The sequence below is a fragment of the Callospermophilus lateralis genome, chromosome 18, assembly GCF_048772815.1.
Source record: "Callospermophilus lateralis isolate mCalLat2 chromosome 18, mCalLat2.hap1, whole genome shotgun sequence".
Lineage (NCBI taxonomy): Eukaryota > Metazoa > Chordata > Mammalia > Rodentia > Sciuridae > Callospermophilus > Callospermophilus lateralis.
The window spans coordinates 62,820,765-62,837,060 of record NC_135322.1 but is presented as its reverse complement, the minus strand read 5'-3'; the positions used below and the strand labels follow the sequence as shown (position 1 = coordinate 62,837,060).

At 61.8% G+C, this 16,296-nt stretch overlaps 1 protein-coding gene across 1 annotated transcript in view; it reads right to left on the bottom strand.

Moving 5' to 3' along the window:
• Positions 1-16,296, bottom strand: part of Atp2c2 (ATPase secretory pathway Ca2+ transporting 2) — a 46,587-nt gene that overhangs the window by 17,546 nt on the left and 12,745 nt on the right. The window contains exons 3-11 of the mRNA XM_076837585.2: positions 15,157-15,273; positions 11,816-11,905; positions 10,763-10,798; positions 10,607-10,668; positions 7,516-7,624; positions 4,291-4,440; positions 4,137-4,205; positions 3,754-3,829; positions 528-594 (exon numbers count right to left, since the gene is read on the bottom strand). Coding sequence (XP_076693700.2) covers positions 528-594; positions 3,754-3,829; positions 4,137-4,205; positions 4,291-4,440; positions 7,516-7,624; positions 10,607-10,668; positions 10,763-10,798; positions 11,816-11,905; positions 15,157-15,273 — 776 coding nt within the window. The remainder of the gene's footprint in view (positions 1-527; positions 595-3,753; positions 3,830-4,136; positions 4,206-4,290; positions 4,441-7,515; positions 7,625-10,606; positions 10,669-10,762; positions 10,799-11,815; positions 11,906-15,156; positions 15,274-16,296) is intronic.

The following is a 16,296-nucleotide window of genomic DNA, read 5'->3' as shown; positions in this document are numbered from 1 at the left end:
TGCTCTGCTCCATGTCCAGCACCAGTCCACCCGGGACACCCCTTTAGCTTCTCCAAGGTCCTAGTCCTGACTTCCTGCAGCCTCTCCCCCGGCACCACACTCCAGGAACCTCCAGGAACCTCCGCCTCCCCGTGCCCTGGCTCTTGCTCCCTTCCCCACACCTTCCCCAGCCCATCTGCTGTTACGGTGACACATCCAGGCCCTAACTCCTAACGTGGCCACCGTGGCCTTATTTGGAAACAGGGTCCTTGCAGGTGTAATCAAGTTCAGACGTGGAGGCCACAGGGTGCCCACCCTTGTCCACTGTGGCTGGCACCTTGCTGGCCAGTGGCAGAGGCAGAATCCCAATGGAGGCTGGGGGCCCAGGGTCCCGCTCTTAGCCCATGAGCAAAGGGGGACAAGAGGGGCTCGACCACCAGCCGTCAGCATGTTGCAACAGCCGCCAGGCCCCTTCCCCGCCAGGAAAGTGCGGGGCCCTGGTGCGTCTCCCCACCCCCCGCCCCCCACCTCTGCCCAGGGAGCCTCACCTGACCCCGATGGTGAACATGCCGAGCAGTGGTTTGCCTCGCAGCCAGCCAAGGAGCAGGAGCAGACCTGGGGGGACAGCACCCTGTGGGCACTCGAGGCTGCGGTGCTGGGTGTGAAGTGAGCCACGCCCTTGGAGACCCAGCACCACCCTTCCTTTTTAAGGAAGGTATTCTATGCCTAAAAATCCTGGCTTCACTTTTCAGGAAAGGCTCCAACCAAGTTTGAGTTAAAGAAACAATGGGGGCCAGGGCCAGGGCCGGGGCTCAGTGACTGAGTGCTTGCTTAGCGTGTGTGAGGCCCTGGGTTCGATCCCCGGCACCACATAGAAATAGAGATAAAATAAAATAAATACAGGTATGTGTCCACCTACAACTAACAATAATAATAATGATGATGATGATGATGATGAAAGAAACAGTGGGCTCCTGCTGGGCTGCCTGCGTATTCGCAGCCCTGGTTATTACATATTTTATACATTATTCCAAACGTTTCCCACGTGCCGAGTGCAGCCAGGACTCCCCTGGGTGCTTGGTGTGGTCCTGTGAAGGGCAGATGGGCCACTGCTTTTCCTGTGAGGGCCCTGGGGACGGAACCCAGGGCCTCAGGCCTGTGAGGCAAGTGCTCTACCACAGCCACACCCCGGACCCTGGGCTCTGTGTCCTAAATCATTTCATCCTCTGTGCTCCTGGTTGAATTTTCCATTTTCTCCTTCAGCATTTACCAAACGACACTAAACGCCAGGCCCTGCCCAGGGCACTGAAAACATGGGGGTCACTGCAGACAGATCCTTGGGGCAGAAGTAGCCTGATCTGGGCGGGGACCCGTGAAAGATGTTCGGGCAGTGGGGGAAAGCACGGGGCTGCCAGGTGTGGCCTCAGTTTCCCCATCTGTGCAATGGGGACTGTGACCATGCTACCCTGGCGGAGTTGCTGGGGCCCTGGGTTTGATCCCTGGTGGTGCCCTGTAAAGAACACTGGCTTCTTGTCTGCCGTGACTAGAGCCCAGGACGTGTTATACCGGGAGGTCGCGGGGTGGAGGCACAAGCCGCTATCAGCTGTGCAGCTCAGTCCTCAACTGAAATCTTAGCAGCAACCCAAACGCACTGGGGAGAAGCAGATCAGAGGGGCGGGCATCAGAGGCACCAGGCTGTTACCACCCTCCCTGGTCCAGGACGCCGATGCTTACTCCCAGGGAGCCCCGAGAGCCACTGGGAATATCTCCCCCAAATCCATGTTCAGGGACAAGGCTGGTGGCTTGGAGGTGGCCAAGCTCAGAGTATTTATGCCAGGGGAGCTGGCAGTATGCCCACCCTGAGGGTGTTTTCCAGCTTCCCTGCATGCCCCTGGCATGGACATGCCCACCGAGCTGCGCTCCGGCTTACCGTGGAGTAAGGGTCACGCAGGGCAGCCACCCACAAGGCCTTCACGTGGGAGGGCTGATTTTCCAAAGATTATTTAGTCTCTTGGAAAGGCCTGTCCATCTGTCTACTTTGACAACCTGCCTTGAAGTGCATTTACTGCGTATTTGTTCTCGGGGTGCCTGAGGGGGGATGTTGGGGTTCATCCCCTTGGCAAACCCTGGTAGGCAGGGGCAGGGGCCAAACGCTTTTGGAATGGGAGCTGGGGAATGGCTGGGCTTTGCCTGTCACCTGGTCTCTGATGCGTTTCGTCTCTGCCACTGTAGCTGGGACAGCCACACAGCCTGAGAAGGCAGGCTGCCCCAGCAGAGCACTCCCCATAAACCTGACATTTGAATCTCCTACGGTTTCCACACCATGAAATACAACTCTTCTTCTGAGTTTAAAAAAAGATTGTTTAGAGACTTTAGAGACATCCTCTGCCTGCTGGACATACAGAAACAGGCAGCAGACCCAGGGTGGCCTGGGAGCCCCAGTTTCCAGCCCCAGCTCTAGAATGCAGGAGAGGCCTGGGGGCAGCCAGGGCCCCTGGAGCAGTCTATTCTGCCAGAATTGCCTGGTCTGTGTGCAGCTCCAAGTGCTGCCCTGGGCGGCCAGGTACACAGAAAGCCTGCAGGTGGGAGGGGGCTGCAGGTGGGAGGGGGCTGCAGGTGGGAGGGGGCGCAGGTGGGAGGGGGCTCAGGTGGGAGGGGCTGCAGGTGGGAGGGGCTGCAGGTGGGAGGGGGCGCAGGTGGGAGGGGCTGCAGGTGGGAGGGGGCACAGGTGGGAGGGGCTGCAGGTGGGAGGGGGCGCAGGTGGGAGGGGCTGCAGGTGGGAGGGGGCTGCAGGTGGGAGGGGGCACAGGTGGGAGGGGGCGCAGGTGGGAGGGGGCGCAGGTGGGAGGGGCTGCAGGTGGGAGGGGCGCAGGTGGGAGGGGGCTGCAGGTGGGAGGGGGCTGCAGGTGGGAGGGGGCTGCAGGTGGGAGGGAGCGCAGGTGGGAGGGGGCGCAGGTGGGAGGGGGCGCAGGTGGGAGGGGCTGCTGCTTCTCCAAGAACTTTCTCTGGTTTGGGCCAGACTCGCCAGCACTTCCCCTGCCCCCCACCTGCTCCCTTATCAAGCAAATAAAGGTCTGCTGGCTGAGAATCTAGGCGAGCCAGGCATTGATCCTGAAGGCTGGGAATGGAGGGCACTGACTCAGGCAGCCTCTTAGCGAGAAGGAGGTGAAGGGACCAGCGCAGCCCCACGGGATGTCAGGCTGAAGGCCTCCATTTAGGGTGAGGCTGTTTGGTGTGTTGTCAAAAGGCCGGGCGGCACTGGGCCAGGCACAGCCTGCTCGGAGGCACAGATCTGCGGCTGCTTCATGGCTGAACTACATTTCCCAGCCTCCCTTGCAGCTCAGCAGGTCTCCTGACTCGGTTCTGGCCAAGAGAAATGAGCAGAGGCCATGGCTCCTCCCTCTGGTGGGTGCCTTGAAGTCTTGCCCCAGGAGCCCAGCTCCTGGTTCCCCACCTGCTGGCTGGGAGGAAGGGCAGCCTCCAAGGACCAAGAGGGAGGCAGAGCAACAGTACCGCAGGGGCCTGGGCCTGGGCCTGGGCAGTACTTGGAGGGGAGCTACCCAGGAAAGCCCCTGGACCAGAACGGGCCCTGGACTGCGGTGAGCCAGAGGCAAACACCGACTCTGAAGCCGGCTCAGCGTGGGCTGCCTGCCAGCCACTCCGCCTGCTCTGAGGCAAAACCTCCTGCTGCCGTTGGAGCGTCCCTGACCCCAACTCCAGCCTCATGCTTCTGAGCAGCGAGATCTCTGGGCCCAGCAGGGCACCCCGACTCACCAATGATGCCGAAGGAGAAGAGCGTCAGCTGCTTCCCCAGCCTGTCCATGCTCTTCTGCAAAGGGGTTTTGGGCGTCTGAAGGGGAGAGGAGGACGGCTCAGAAGACGGGACCCCACAGTGTGCCCTTGCTGTCCTATAGCTTGCTCTGAGTGACAGTCCCACAGAGCACACAAGGGCCATCCACTGGCCTCTGCCCTTAAGGTCGGTGCCCATTGATGTCTGAAAGTTACATCATGGTGAGCACCCTCATTAACGTTCTAAAATGAAAATTAAACCCAAACTACGCCCGCCTCCGTCCCCAGGCTGGGCAGGGCCAGTCTGCACCCAGGGCAATTTCAATCCCAGGCCCCAGCCCACCACGACCCGGAGCCCCGCCCCTTACCTCTTCCGCCTGCATCATCCTAAACACTTCGCCGAACTGAGACTTTTCCCCTGTTCCGATCACGACCCCCTGTGTCCAGGAGAGGGTGAGGGAGAGAGGTGTCAAGGGAGGAGGGAGGCTGGGCGCGGGGAGGCCCCCGGAGCCCAGGGCTTACCTGGCCCTTCCCACACTGCACCAGGGTGCCCATGAAGACGATGTTGGTCAGCGAGCTCAGGTCCTCCCCGCCTGCCAGGGGGGTGTCCGTCTTGCTGCAGGGCTCGGCCTCCCCAGTAAAGCTGGACTCGTCCACCAGGAGGTCTGTGACCTAGGGGACGAGGGGAGACCCGCGGAGCTCCCCTCTGGCACTGCCCGTTGGTGTCGGAAGCCCAGTGGCACCCAGCACCTTAATAGATGTCCAACAGCAAAGGGCCGCAGCTCAGAGAATGAGGATCAGACTCCGGCCTCCCCGCCCCGGGAGGGAGAGGAGCTTCGGACCAGGGTCCCCGGCTCCCGGCTTCCTGCCTCCTGCCGTCCTCAAAGCTACCGGAAATGCCCACGTCACCAGAGGTCACCAAGGCACTGGTTCTTGCAGAACAGCTCTCCGAAGCCCCTGGCCCCCCTCCCAGACCCCGCCCGCAGCTGAGGGTCCCTACGGTCCTGCTCCGTGACCGTGACCGAGTGCTCTGGTTTGGATACGGCTTCAGGGTCCCCGAGGGCTGAACGCTGGCCCCCACAGTGAGGTATTAGGAGGGTGGGAACTGGATCTGCCTGGTGTTCCGAGGTGGCCTCCGGGGACAGGACTAGGCAGGGTCAGCATGAGAAGAGACACACACGCCCCCCCTTGCCATCTGACGCCCCGGGGTGCTCTGGGACTCTGCCAGCAGGAAGGCCACCACCAGCCCTTGACCTTGACCTTGACCTCCATACCATGGGCCAAAGTGGACCTCTTTTCTTGAGAGCTGCCCAGCCTCAGGGAGCTCACTGTGGTCACACGGAGCGAGGTCCTCCAGGGACACTCTGACGTAAGGTTAGTAAGGTCACGGCAGGAGCACCCACAGGGCAGGGCCACACCCGTGACCCAGGAAGGAGAAGGAGGTACCACCCGGCGGGTCACCTGCCACTGTCAGGCACTTCCACTGATCGTGGCTGCAGCGCTGTCCCCCCCCCCCGCCCCCAGTTCTGTCTTCATTTCAGGGCAGGGACAGCGAGCGGGGCCCGGCTTCCTGCTGAGCCACGAGGCCGCCCGTCTGACCAGGGAGGAAAAGACGGCGCCTGCTCTCCCCGTGGACAGCGCGAGAGGCGTGGGTCACTTTAAGAGCTTTGTAAACCTAGTGCCTCCTGCACCTGCCTGGACCTGAGGTGCGTGTCCAGTAAAGCTGGACCACGGAGCCTGGGGCTGGCGGAACGCTCCCTGGGGTGAACAGAGCGCCACTGTCCAGTGGAGTAGCAACTGGGAACCCAAAAAGCATGGATGGACGGCACAGCCTCATCAACACACAGGGGACACCTTGATTCCCCAGGAGCAGGGCAGGAGGGAGCCCGCTCAAGCAGCAGACGTCGTTCAGAACCCAAGACCCACTGCAGAGACCTGGGACCGTGAGGCTGCGCTCAGCCGCCGACGTCCCACGTCAGGCCACAGCGCGTCTCATCCTCACAGTGACCCTGGGAGCCAGAGACGAAGAAGAAACTGAGGCTCCGAGAGGCAAATCCCTCAAGGCATACACTGGGAGACACAGGGTCAGGGCGCCAACCAGGGTCCCTGGCTCCCGGCTGGCAGGCTTGCCGTCTGCGCCCTTGCCAGGGAATGTTGGGCACTCTGCATCCACAACCACCCTGTGGGCATCGTCACCCCTTTAACAGGAGGAAACGGAGGCACAGAGACCTTAAGTGACTTTCTCAAGGTCACACAGCTTGGATTACAGACAGGGTTCACACCCAGGCTCAAGCTCAGGCCTACGGCACCAACCGCCTTCATTCATGGCCTCTCCCTGTCCTACAGCGTCACCTGAGGTGGTCAGGAGTCCTCCTTATCGGCTGCCTGGAGGAGTGCCCCTGTGGTACGAGGCCTCCCAGAGCAGTGGTTTCCCAGTGGACCTGTGGACGGGGCTCGGCCATGTGACAGTGGTTCTCCGTGGACCCGCACGCCCCAGACACACAGCAGACGCTGAGGGCTAGCGCTGGGCACAGAGACAGAGGGGGAGCCCACCTGGCGCCAGGCCCAGCTGCTATGGGTCTGTCCACAGGGAGACGCCGGCCCTGCCTGGGTCTAGCAGGGGGACTAGCCGTGGGGACTAGGTGCTGGCTTCCTCCCCCTCCGCCCCTCGAGGGTCCCGACGTGGCCCTGTGGACACACTGGGCAGGCTGCCTGCCCTCACGCCTGCCCCACGCCGAGAGCTCGCTCGCTCTTGGGGGGATCCCAGAACAGACCCCCCTCCAGCGCACGGGCCAGACGTCACTTCCCCTGAGTGCCGGGAGCCCGGCACCGTCCTGCAAGGGACCCACAGGGTCGCGGACTGGCCCCTGCCCCGTGGAGGCCCCTGCTGCCCCTCTGCGTTCCCTGCTCCGTCTCCCTCCAGGCCACGGCAGCCCAGCACACGTGATCCAAGGTCCACGTCGCCCTCACTCCCCCCCACCCAGGCTTAGCGCCCACAGTCGCTCCCGCTAGAGAGCCCCTCACCAGCCTCGTCCTCGTCCATGGGGACACGCTCCGAACCCCCGTGGGTGTCTGGACCTCAAGTGGCACTGAACCACATAGATGCCGGTCCACCTTCCCCACTCCGACACACCAACTCTGGGGACGCCAAACTCATAAACTAGGCGAGTAGGTGACCAGCAGTGGGGACCAGCAGTGGGGACCAGCAGTGGACATTGGCAGTGGTGACCAGCAGTGGGGACCAGCAGTGGGGACCAGCAGTGGGGACCAGCAGTGGACATTGGCAGTGGTGACCAGCAGTGGGGACCAGCAGTGGGGACCAGCAGTGGACATTAGCAGTGGGGACCAGCAGTGGGGACCAGCAGTGGGGACCAGCAGTGGACATTAGCAGTGGGGACCAGCAGTGGGGACCAGCAGTGGACATTGGCAGTGGGGACCAGCAGTGGGGACCAGCAGTGGGGACCAGCAGTGAGTGGAACAAGCACAATGACTGGCTGCCATTCAGCTCTGAGGCAGTGTGGGACAGTGACCCAGATTTTCAGACCACGCTGGCCGTGGGCCCGGGGCCCCGGGGAGCCCTGGTGACAGGGGACACTGCACTAAGAGGCGCCTGCAACCTGTGAACGGGGACCGAGGGCACAGCGCTCAGTCAGCTGCCTTGACTGGTGTGTGCGCCGGCACGTGCGTGTGTGGGCAGGCGTGTGTGCGGGTGGGGGCAGGGGTGTCCCCCGCAGTCCCCGAGCTCACCTCGGTGAGGCGGATGTCCGCGGGGATCCGGTCTCCGACGGAGAGGGACACGACGTCTCCGGGAACCAGTTCGCGGGCGAGCAGGTGCTGGAGCTTCCCGTCCCGGACGCTGCGGGGCGGGAGAGACGGCCGCGTGGGGACACTGGCTTTGACGCCCCGGATGGACGCAGCAAGGGCAGGGGCGCGTGTCTTCCCGTCGCGGGCCAGCCCTCGCCGCTTCAGGGTCTTGTTATTCTTTAAACTTGGGGACACCAAAAGCCTTGCGGGCCCTGGACCTCATCTGAGCAGTGAGGCTCCTGCCGGGTGCTCTGCCTGCGAGCAAGGCCAGGCTGCCGGCTCTCCGGAAGCTTCCGCAGGGCGGGGCAGCCCTTGTAAGCCTCCTAATGAGGCCACCCCCTGCGCTTAGAGAAGATGCCCCTCGGGGGCAGAGTGCAGCTCAGAGGCTGGGGACAGGCTGGGCAGAGCTGGAGGGCAGCCTGGGTGCCCCAACACCCAACACCTGCCCTGGGACACGGACGGCTGTGCACTACCGGCTCCCACCCACTTGGCCCAGCAGTCCCGTGGCCTCCTGCCTCCCCCTGCCCCCTGGGGTTCCCCGACACCTGGCAGCCAGGCAGGAGGCCACTGCTCCCTCCCGCTCCAAACCTCCAAGCCTCTCCCAGGACCTGGGAATCAGACCCCAAGTCCTGCCGAGTTCCTCCACCGGGGCCACCACCTGCCACTCCTGCTCCTGGTCCCATCCCATCCTGAACACACCCGGCACTTCTAGTCTCAAGGGCCTGGCAGGCTTTGAATGATGGGTGGGCGTTCCTCCTTGTGTACAGAATCGGACCTTATTCAGGGTCCACCCTTCTCCCACAGCCATTAGGAGCAGGTCCCTCCCTGGCTAAGATCAGCAGGTGGTCCCATCTCCCACCTGTAACAGGGTTAGACATGGACACTTACGCAACCCTGGCCCCTGGGGCTTATGACAAGGCTTTCCTCACTCTGTGTACACACACACACACACACAGAGCCTCTCCTGTGGGACCTTGGCATGTTTGGCTATGAAGCCTGGAGCTGTGGCAGCCTTCTTGGGACCATGAGGGGGCCTTGCAGAGCACAAAGCTAATGAAATACAGATGGCAGAGCAAAGGGGTGAAGAGATCAGGCCCTTGGTGCCAGATGAACTAACATACTGCACTGTCCCTGCCTTAGATCCCTTGCTTTGAGACAATTCAATTTCCTTGTGGTCTGAACGAATGAGTTTCCTGTTCCTCGTAGCCAAGAGCGCCTTTGGAAGACCCGCCTGTTGACCCTGCCGTTCTCCCGTGGCTGGTTCCTCTTCCTCGGGCCCCAACTAAATGTCAGCTCCTCCACAAATGTCAGGGCCGGGCAGCTGGTGACAGCTATGGAGAGCTTCCCCTTCCTCCTGGGGAGCACACGTCCAGGGTCCCTCCTGGGCTCCCCGAGGCCGGGCCGTCCCACTCCGGCCACGGAGTCACCTCAATGCAGTCTCCTGGGCACACAGCAGGCGCTCAATAAACATGGGATGACTGCACGGGACGGAGGTGACACTGGAAGGGCCTGCATGGCCGTGCCCCTCTGGCCAGGGCTCTGCGACCTCTTCAGGGCTCTTCCCGCCCCCCCCCCCCCCCCCCCCCGGTGGCCTGTCCCTATTGAGATTCCTTAGCAGTGGCTTCTGGGGACAGCAGGAATGTGACGGCTCCCCTGCAGGCCCAGCCTGGTGCTTGGACCCGCAGCTCGGGTCATCAGACCACACGAAACACCCACGTCCCCATTTGCCCACGCGGCCCTGGCACGTCTGGGCTTGTACTGCCCGGCTGGTCTGACGAGGGGGCCCATGGCCGGCACTGTCCCCGGTGGCGCTTCGGGCTGGCTCTCCTCCCTCATGCCCGGCGCTGTCCTCCTCTGCCTGTGTCTCCACTCACACTCCCTGGAGTGCTGGTCCCCGGGAGATGGCTGTCCCCCACTAGAGTGTCCAGCCTGCTGCCCGGGGCTGCAACTCATGCCCAAGGCTCTTCCCCAAGTCTGCCCCTCAGCCCACAGGGAGGTGCCACACGTCTGGGTCCTCCAGTGTCCGTGCCCGGTCTGGGTGGACTCCCGGCGCTTTATTTCAAGCATCAGCGCACGTCCAGGATGGCGCTCAGCCTGCACCGGCGGCCACCTCAGCAGGGGTTAGGGAGAGACCTGGCCCTTCGTGGAAGCTCTGCTTTTTACAAGGAGGTAAACAGGAGTCCAGCTCAGAAGAGGCCACTGCCCGCTCCTCGCCCGCGAGCTTCCTTTCAGTCCACAGAGGAAGGGCCCTGGTGGCCGTTCCTGGCCGGCACTGGCCAAGGCGCCCAGTGCTTACGGAACTACAGTGAAGTGAAACTAAGACCCCGTTCCTCCGTCACCCAGCGCATCTGAAGTCCTCGGCAGGCACATGCTGCGGGGGATGCTGGGCCGTGAGGTCTAGGACCTTTCTGGAAGCTTCTACAGCACCACGCTGCACTCAGCCCAGGAAGGACAGTCTTTTCCTCTGGACATCGTTGGTAAGCGCAGCGGGACAGCACTTGTCAGCTGGGAGCGTCCAGGCAGGCAAGAGGCCCCGGGGGCTGCTGAGCAAACGCCCCGTGCTCACACTCCCGGGCCACTCAGGCCAGCGGCTGACCTGCGGGCCAGGAGTACCCGGCCCTGGGTCCGAACCTCCTCAGAGTCACCCTTTGAGAACCCAGCAGCCCCTCCCTCCCTCTCCCCTGAGGTGACACTTGCATAATGAAGTGAGTGGACTATGATCCACTGCTTCCCCGGGCTCTACCCAAAGCCACTCCTGCCCCTGTAGCCCCCCAGGCTGAGAACCCCGATTTATACATCGATGATGGAGCTGAGGCCCAGAGAGGTTGAACAACATGCCCGAGGCCACACAGCCACCATCTGTCGAGACAGAGACCAGGTCTCGTAACTCCTAGTGGGATATGGGTCTCCCGATGGACAGATGGACAGCACAAGAAGAGGACTTCTGCGGAGCACCTGCTGAGCTTGCCAGCCCCCCCCCCCCGCCCCCGGGCTCCTGGGATGAGCCTGAGGGTCCAGGGAAGCCCAGACTTACCAGTTACATTCTGGGGGAACCAGCTTGGTGAGTTCTTCCAGAGACTTCTCTGACCTATACTCCTGGCAGGAATCACATTGGACATGCTGCTCAAAGAGGGGCGCTCCACAAGCACCCCCTGCCCAGGTCACCCTGCCAGGGCCTGGAAATACACACCTGGATGAAGGCCACAGTGACCACAATGAGCACAGCCTGGGGGGAGGAAACAGGCATGAGCGAGGCCGGGGAGGCCGGGAGGCCCGGAGGCCAGGAGGCCGGGCCTTCCAGACCTACTTCCTTTCATGAATTAAGCTCACTGTGTGGAAATTCAGGAAACAGACAGGGTCCCTTCCCACCTCCACCAAGATCAGAAAAATCCCACTAGATCCCACCCTGATAGGGTCCCCATCTAGATTTTTTTTTGCATAGACACAACATGACATCGTGTGACACGGGCATCTTCTTTTGTAAACTGCCATTTTTGCTCTTGATGACACGTGGAAGACGGGTCCCACGCCTGCAGAGGAGGGTCGAACCGCAGCCCCCTACACAGAAGCTGGGCTGCGTGGGACGGATCTGCATTTGATTTTAAAAGAACAACTTGCACAGACAGAAAGTGGGAGCCAGCCACCAAGGGCGGCCAGCAGCAGCTCTCACACCGTGGCTCCATTCCTAGGACCAGGCCGACCCCAGGACCAGGCAGGCTGGTGGTCACCAGGTTCAGGGGACGGCAGCGGGAAGGGACTGCTGATAGGGACAGGTCCCCCCTGGGGCTGAGGAAAGAGCTTTGGAATTCCACAGAGGTGACAGCTGCACAATGAAGTGAGTGGACTATGATCCTCTGAACCGGTCACTTTAAAATGCCCCAGGGTTTATGTGACTCTCGCCTGAATAAAAACTTTTACGAGGCGCACCTTACTTTTTAAAAGGGGTTATCTCAGGGTGGTGGGTCCGGGGCAGCCACGCCTGGTAGGGTGGACCCGCGCAGCTCACCATCAGCCCTCCCACCCCAGGGCCAGGGGAAGGCGCCCACCGCCCCCTCCTCCTAGCCACCTCGTGTCCGCCCAGGGAGGACCGGCCAGCTGGCGCCTCGGTACGGGGACAGCAGGCGTGGACCGGCTTTCTTTCTGTCCACTTGTGTTTCTGGCTCACAGCCAGCTCTTTCCCCCTGGGAGTGGAGACGGGCCGCCCTGGGCAGCCCCGGCCGGGAGCCGGACGCCGCACACTCACCATGGCGATGCTGACCGCATCCTCGTACTCTTTGGTGAGGACGCTCACCAGGGCAGATCCCAGCAGCAGCAGGATCAGGGGGTTCTTAAACTGCAAGACACGAGAGGGACAGGCAGGCTCTTCACCTCTCACCCGGGGACAGCAGGAGACTCGGGCTTCAGGCAAGGCCGAGAGCTGGAGGAGGGGCCACCCAAGCCCAGGTCCTCCCTGCCTGAAAGTCCACCTCTGAGGGTTATCCTGATGCTGTCCCCAGCCAGACCCTGGCCCCGCCTTTGAGCCTCGGTCTCACCTTCCACCTCTCCACGTGGCCAGGTCGGGACCCAGGGCAGGATGCAAGCCCGGCCCACCACGGCCACACAGACCCCCAGCCCTGGACATCACAAGCACCCTAGCCTGGACACCAATCTGCTCCTGCAACTGCCTCTGTAGGCTGCGATGATGTCCCCTTCTGAACAGGCGCTCCGCAAAGGTCCCCCAAGCACGTTCACTTACTGATTCTGTATCTGCCCCTTCACTTTACAGACACTCGACGGAGGCTCACGTTACAGAGGAGTGACAGGAAGCACACGCTCCAGCACCCAGACACGGGGCGGGAAAGAGCAAGGCAAAGGTCAGGACAGAGGAGAGTCCGAGTGTCAGAGCAGGTCACGGTGGTTTAAAGCTGGGCTACGTTTTGGACTCTGGGCTTCCCAACAGCCAAGGCACAAAGGGAAATGGGATCAAATGTGTCACTCCTGCTGCTCAAGAGAAGCGCTTCAGCTTCGTGCCAGAGGGGTGTGTGAAGGGCTCCAAGCCCACCCTCACCCCCAGGGTCCCCCTGTGCTTCTCCCCTGCACGAGGGACAGAGCTCTTTGGGGGTGGCGTGCCAGCAGCCCTAAGCTGGCCACCCCAACTGTTATGACCCTTTAAGAAGGCGCAGCACAAAGACATTTCCCCTTCTCAGCTGGATTCTCTATGATCCGACCCACCGCCTCCACTGACTGCCACAAGCCGTTTCCCCAGGACTCAGCCCACATCCGTCCTGAGGTCCCTCGTCCTCTCAGGACCCAGAACTGGTCTGAACGTGTGGCATGCTGGGTCTGGTCTCAGGAATTTGAGAGCCTCTGCCGTGACCCAGAACCTCCCGCAGCCCCTGACTTCGCCAGGCCTCAGCCCGCTCTTGGCTGGCGACGTATGTGGCCATGAGGGTACATGGCCTGCCCACTGGCCAGCACCTAGTAGGTATCTATAAGTGGCGACCACCGGGAGAGCCAGACTGACTAGGAAAGGTCACCACCGACTGAGCACAGGACAGTGGCCACCTGAGTTCCAGAGAGTGGCCCCAGATCAGGGCCTTGACCCAAGGGGAAGTTTGCTGATCCTCCTTCCCAGGGCTGGGCTGGCCTCTTCACACCTTCAGAGAGGACCTCGCAGCCAGGGCCCGTGAGCCCCACACCCACCGCTGACCCCAGGAAGTGCGGTCGGCAGCCAGGACAGCAGCAGAACTTCCCACAAAACCCCGAGACCTGCACCACCGTGTCCAAGACAGACCTCAGGGGACAGAACTACAGCCTTCCTCTCGAGGGGGACGGCCTCCGTGTGCAAACAGACCACCCGCTCACTCTGGGGGCCTCTGAGCGCCACTTCAGGGACACAGCACCCGAGGGCAGTGGGTCGGCTCTGTCAGACCCCAACTCTAGCAAACCCGCCACGGAGCGCCGTGTTCCAGGCGGGGAAACGGCTCAGGACGAGGTGCCCTCGAGTATCCCTGGCTGGAATTCAGCCACCGAGGCATCAAAGGAACGGAGTGGCCAGGACCCACGTCTCGGAGAACAGCCTGATTCCAGCCGAACGGCTGTGCCTGGCCAGGGAGGGGGCCACCGTGCGGAGGGGCAGGAGGCTGGGCTGAGCTCCAGCGCGCACGGACGGTGCCAGCCTGCTTCCTGGTAAACTGCACGACGTCGGCATTTACCACTCTCATTTTCTCACCAGGAAAAGCTCAGGTCCACGGGAGAGGGATTGAGTAACTCGTCCAAAGCTACCGACTGGAGACCGGGATTCGACCCGGGCCATCCGATTCTAATCCATGATTTTTTGTTTCGTTTTGTTTTTGTGGTGCTAGAAACGGAACAGGCAGGCAAGCGCCCTTCCGCTGAGCTACACGGCCAGCCCCGGCCGTCCCACTCCAATCTCCCTACCCCGGGGCCCTATGTCTTGGGTCCATAAGGGCCCAATTCCCCTTGGTGACCCAGGAGATGGCAGAAGGCTGTCTCAGGAGGGGGAGAGTCCCTGTCACCAGAGGCGGACCCCTGGCGCACAGCAGGAGCTGGACAGACAGACAGAATTGAGTCCAGGACCCCGGGAGCCCCTGGTGGGAGGGAAAGAGGACCCGCTCCCTCTTCCCAACACTGGGATTCTGGAGGCTTGGGGGCCGCCGTCACCCGCCGGCTGGGAACCTGTTTTGGTGCCAGAGTGCGTCCATGAAGCTCACCCTCAGGGCCCCAAGAGTGACCCAGTGAGCAGCAGGGGCCCCAAGGACAGGAGATGGAGAATGCTGTGAGGACAGCGACTGGTCCCGGAACTGCCCACGCAGAGCCTCCAACATGGGGCCAGTGGGAAGGAGCTGAGCCCAGGGGCCCAGGAGCCAGGGAGTGGGGAGGGGTGAGGGGGTGCAACCAGGCCACCCCGTCCCCAAGGCCTCTGGGAAGCTGCCTGTCGACGGGTCTCCTGACCTCCTGGAGCCCACGGCAGGCTCTGTCCCCCGTCCCCGCTTCCTGCTGGCTCGTCAGCACCAGGTTACAGCCAAGACCCAGCGTTCTGGAGCCAGAGCCTGGCTGTGTCTTCAGCGTCACCCCTTCCTCTCTGTGTGACTTTAGGGTCGGGTTTGCCAGATAAAATATGGGACACCCAGTTAAATGTGAATCTCAGACGAACCAGGACCAGTCAAGAAGTGTAGTGAGGTCCAGTGGGACAGACGGACACACCTCCAAACTGCCTGTTGTCTATCTCCATGGGATTCAGACTGAGCAGGGCACCTGACATCCCTACACCCCGGGGAAGAGGTCAGCTTCTCTGTCCTCCACTCTCCCCTCTGCAAAACGAGGAGGAGGGGGACCAAGTGGGCCCGGCCACAGCAGGAGCCCCAAGTGTCATCAATATCCTTCACGATCACAGCGCTGGGCCTCTGGTCACCACTCAGGGCGCCTCCTGCCAGCTCAGCAGCCTGGAGGGGGGTGGGAGACTGCTTATCTTATAGAGCACCCACCCCAGCCCCAGGCAGGGCCTGTCCAAGACACCTTCGGTCAATATTTACAGAGTGCCCGGAGGCCCCACCTGCCTGGCCCGGGCACCTGTGGGCCTACCTGGTCCAGGTACTTTTTCCACGCGGGCTCCGCATTGTCAGCCACAAACTCGTTCCAGCCGTGGACCAGCCTGCGCTGCGTCACTGCAAACTCCGACAGTCCGTTGTCCAAGTCCACCTGGAAGGGGCCGGCCCAGCACCAGCTCACAGAGGGTCCCGCCAGGACCGAGGAGCCCCAGCTGGAGACCCCATGGGAAAGCCAGCCACTTCCGCAGGGACGAGGAGGGTGGGGTCATCCCCAGAAGAGAGGGGACTTATTCAGAGACCCCAGCAGATGGGGCAGAGTGGGCAGGGACAGGCACAGACTTTTTCAGAGAGACCACAGGGTTCCTTCTACGATGACCGCCGGGAGAGGGCACTGGGCCCCAGCGTCAGCAAACGGGACTGCAGAAGGGTGTGGAATGGAGGAGCGCAGAAGCAGGGCTTTTCTGAGTTTAAACATAAGCCTTGGGAAAGAAACCTGAGATTTCCTCCAAAAATTAAGCATAGAATTAGCTCATGCAATCCTACTACCAGGTCCAAACACCAAGAAAACTGGACGTGGGTCTCCGGGAGGTCTGCACACCGCACTCCACACAGAGACGTAAGCGACCCCCTGCCCACGGGCGGGTGGCTGGAAGATGGGTCTTGGGGTGCACATGCAGTGAGGGTCAGCTGGCTTTAAAGAAAGGAGATTCTGACTTGTGCTACAAGGATGGACCTTGAGGGGTCAGGTAACTAAAGACACCAGGGCTAGGAGGACACGGTAGGACTCCACCATGTCAGATTCAGAGGCGGAAGAGGGTGGCGGCTGCTGGGGGTGGGGTGGCACTTGATAGGGACAGTTTCCACCTTGCAAGATGAAACCGGTTCCAAGATGGAGAACACTGACCCTGCATACCGCGTGAGGGGTCCCAACACTAAAACGTAGGCTTGCAAGTGGCGCAATAGAGAGCGTCACGCCACGTGTCCCACTGCCACCAGAGTCATGAAAACAGACCGTTGCTGAAAGGATCGTCTTGTGCATTCACGGTGCCAGATGCTCCTGAGAGCTCGTCACTTAAACTAACAGAGCTAATTAAGAGTCACTGATAACGTGGGGCAGTGGTGATGGGCGGCCGGTGGCAAAGTTTCCTTGTTTTAAAAGGTCAACAAGGAAGCT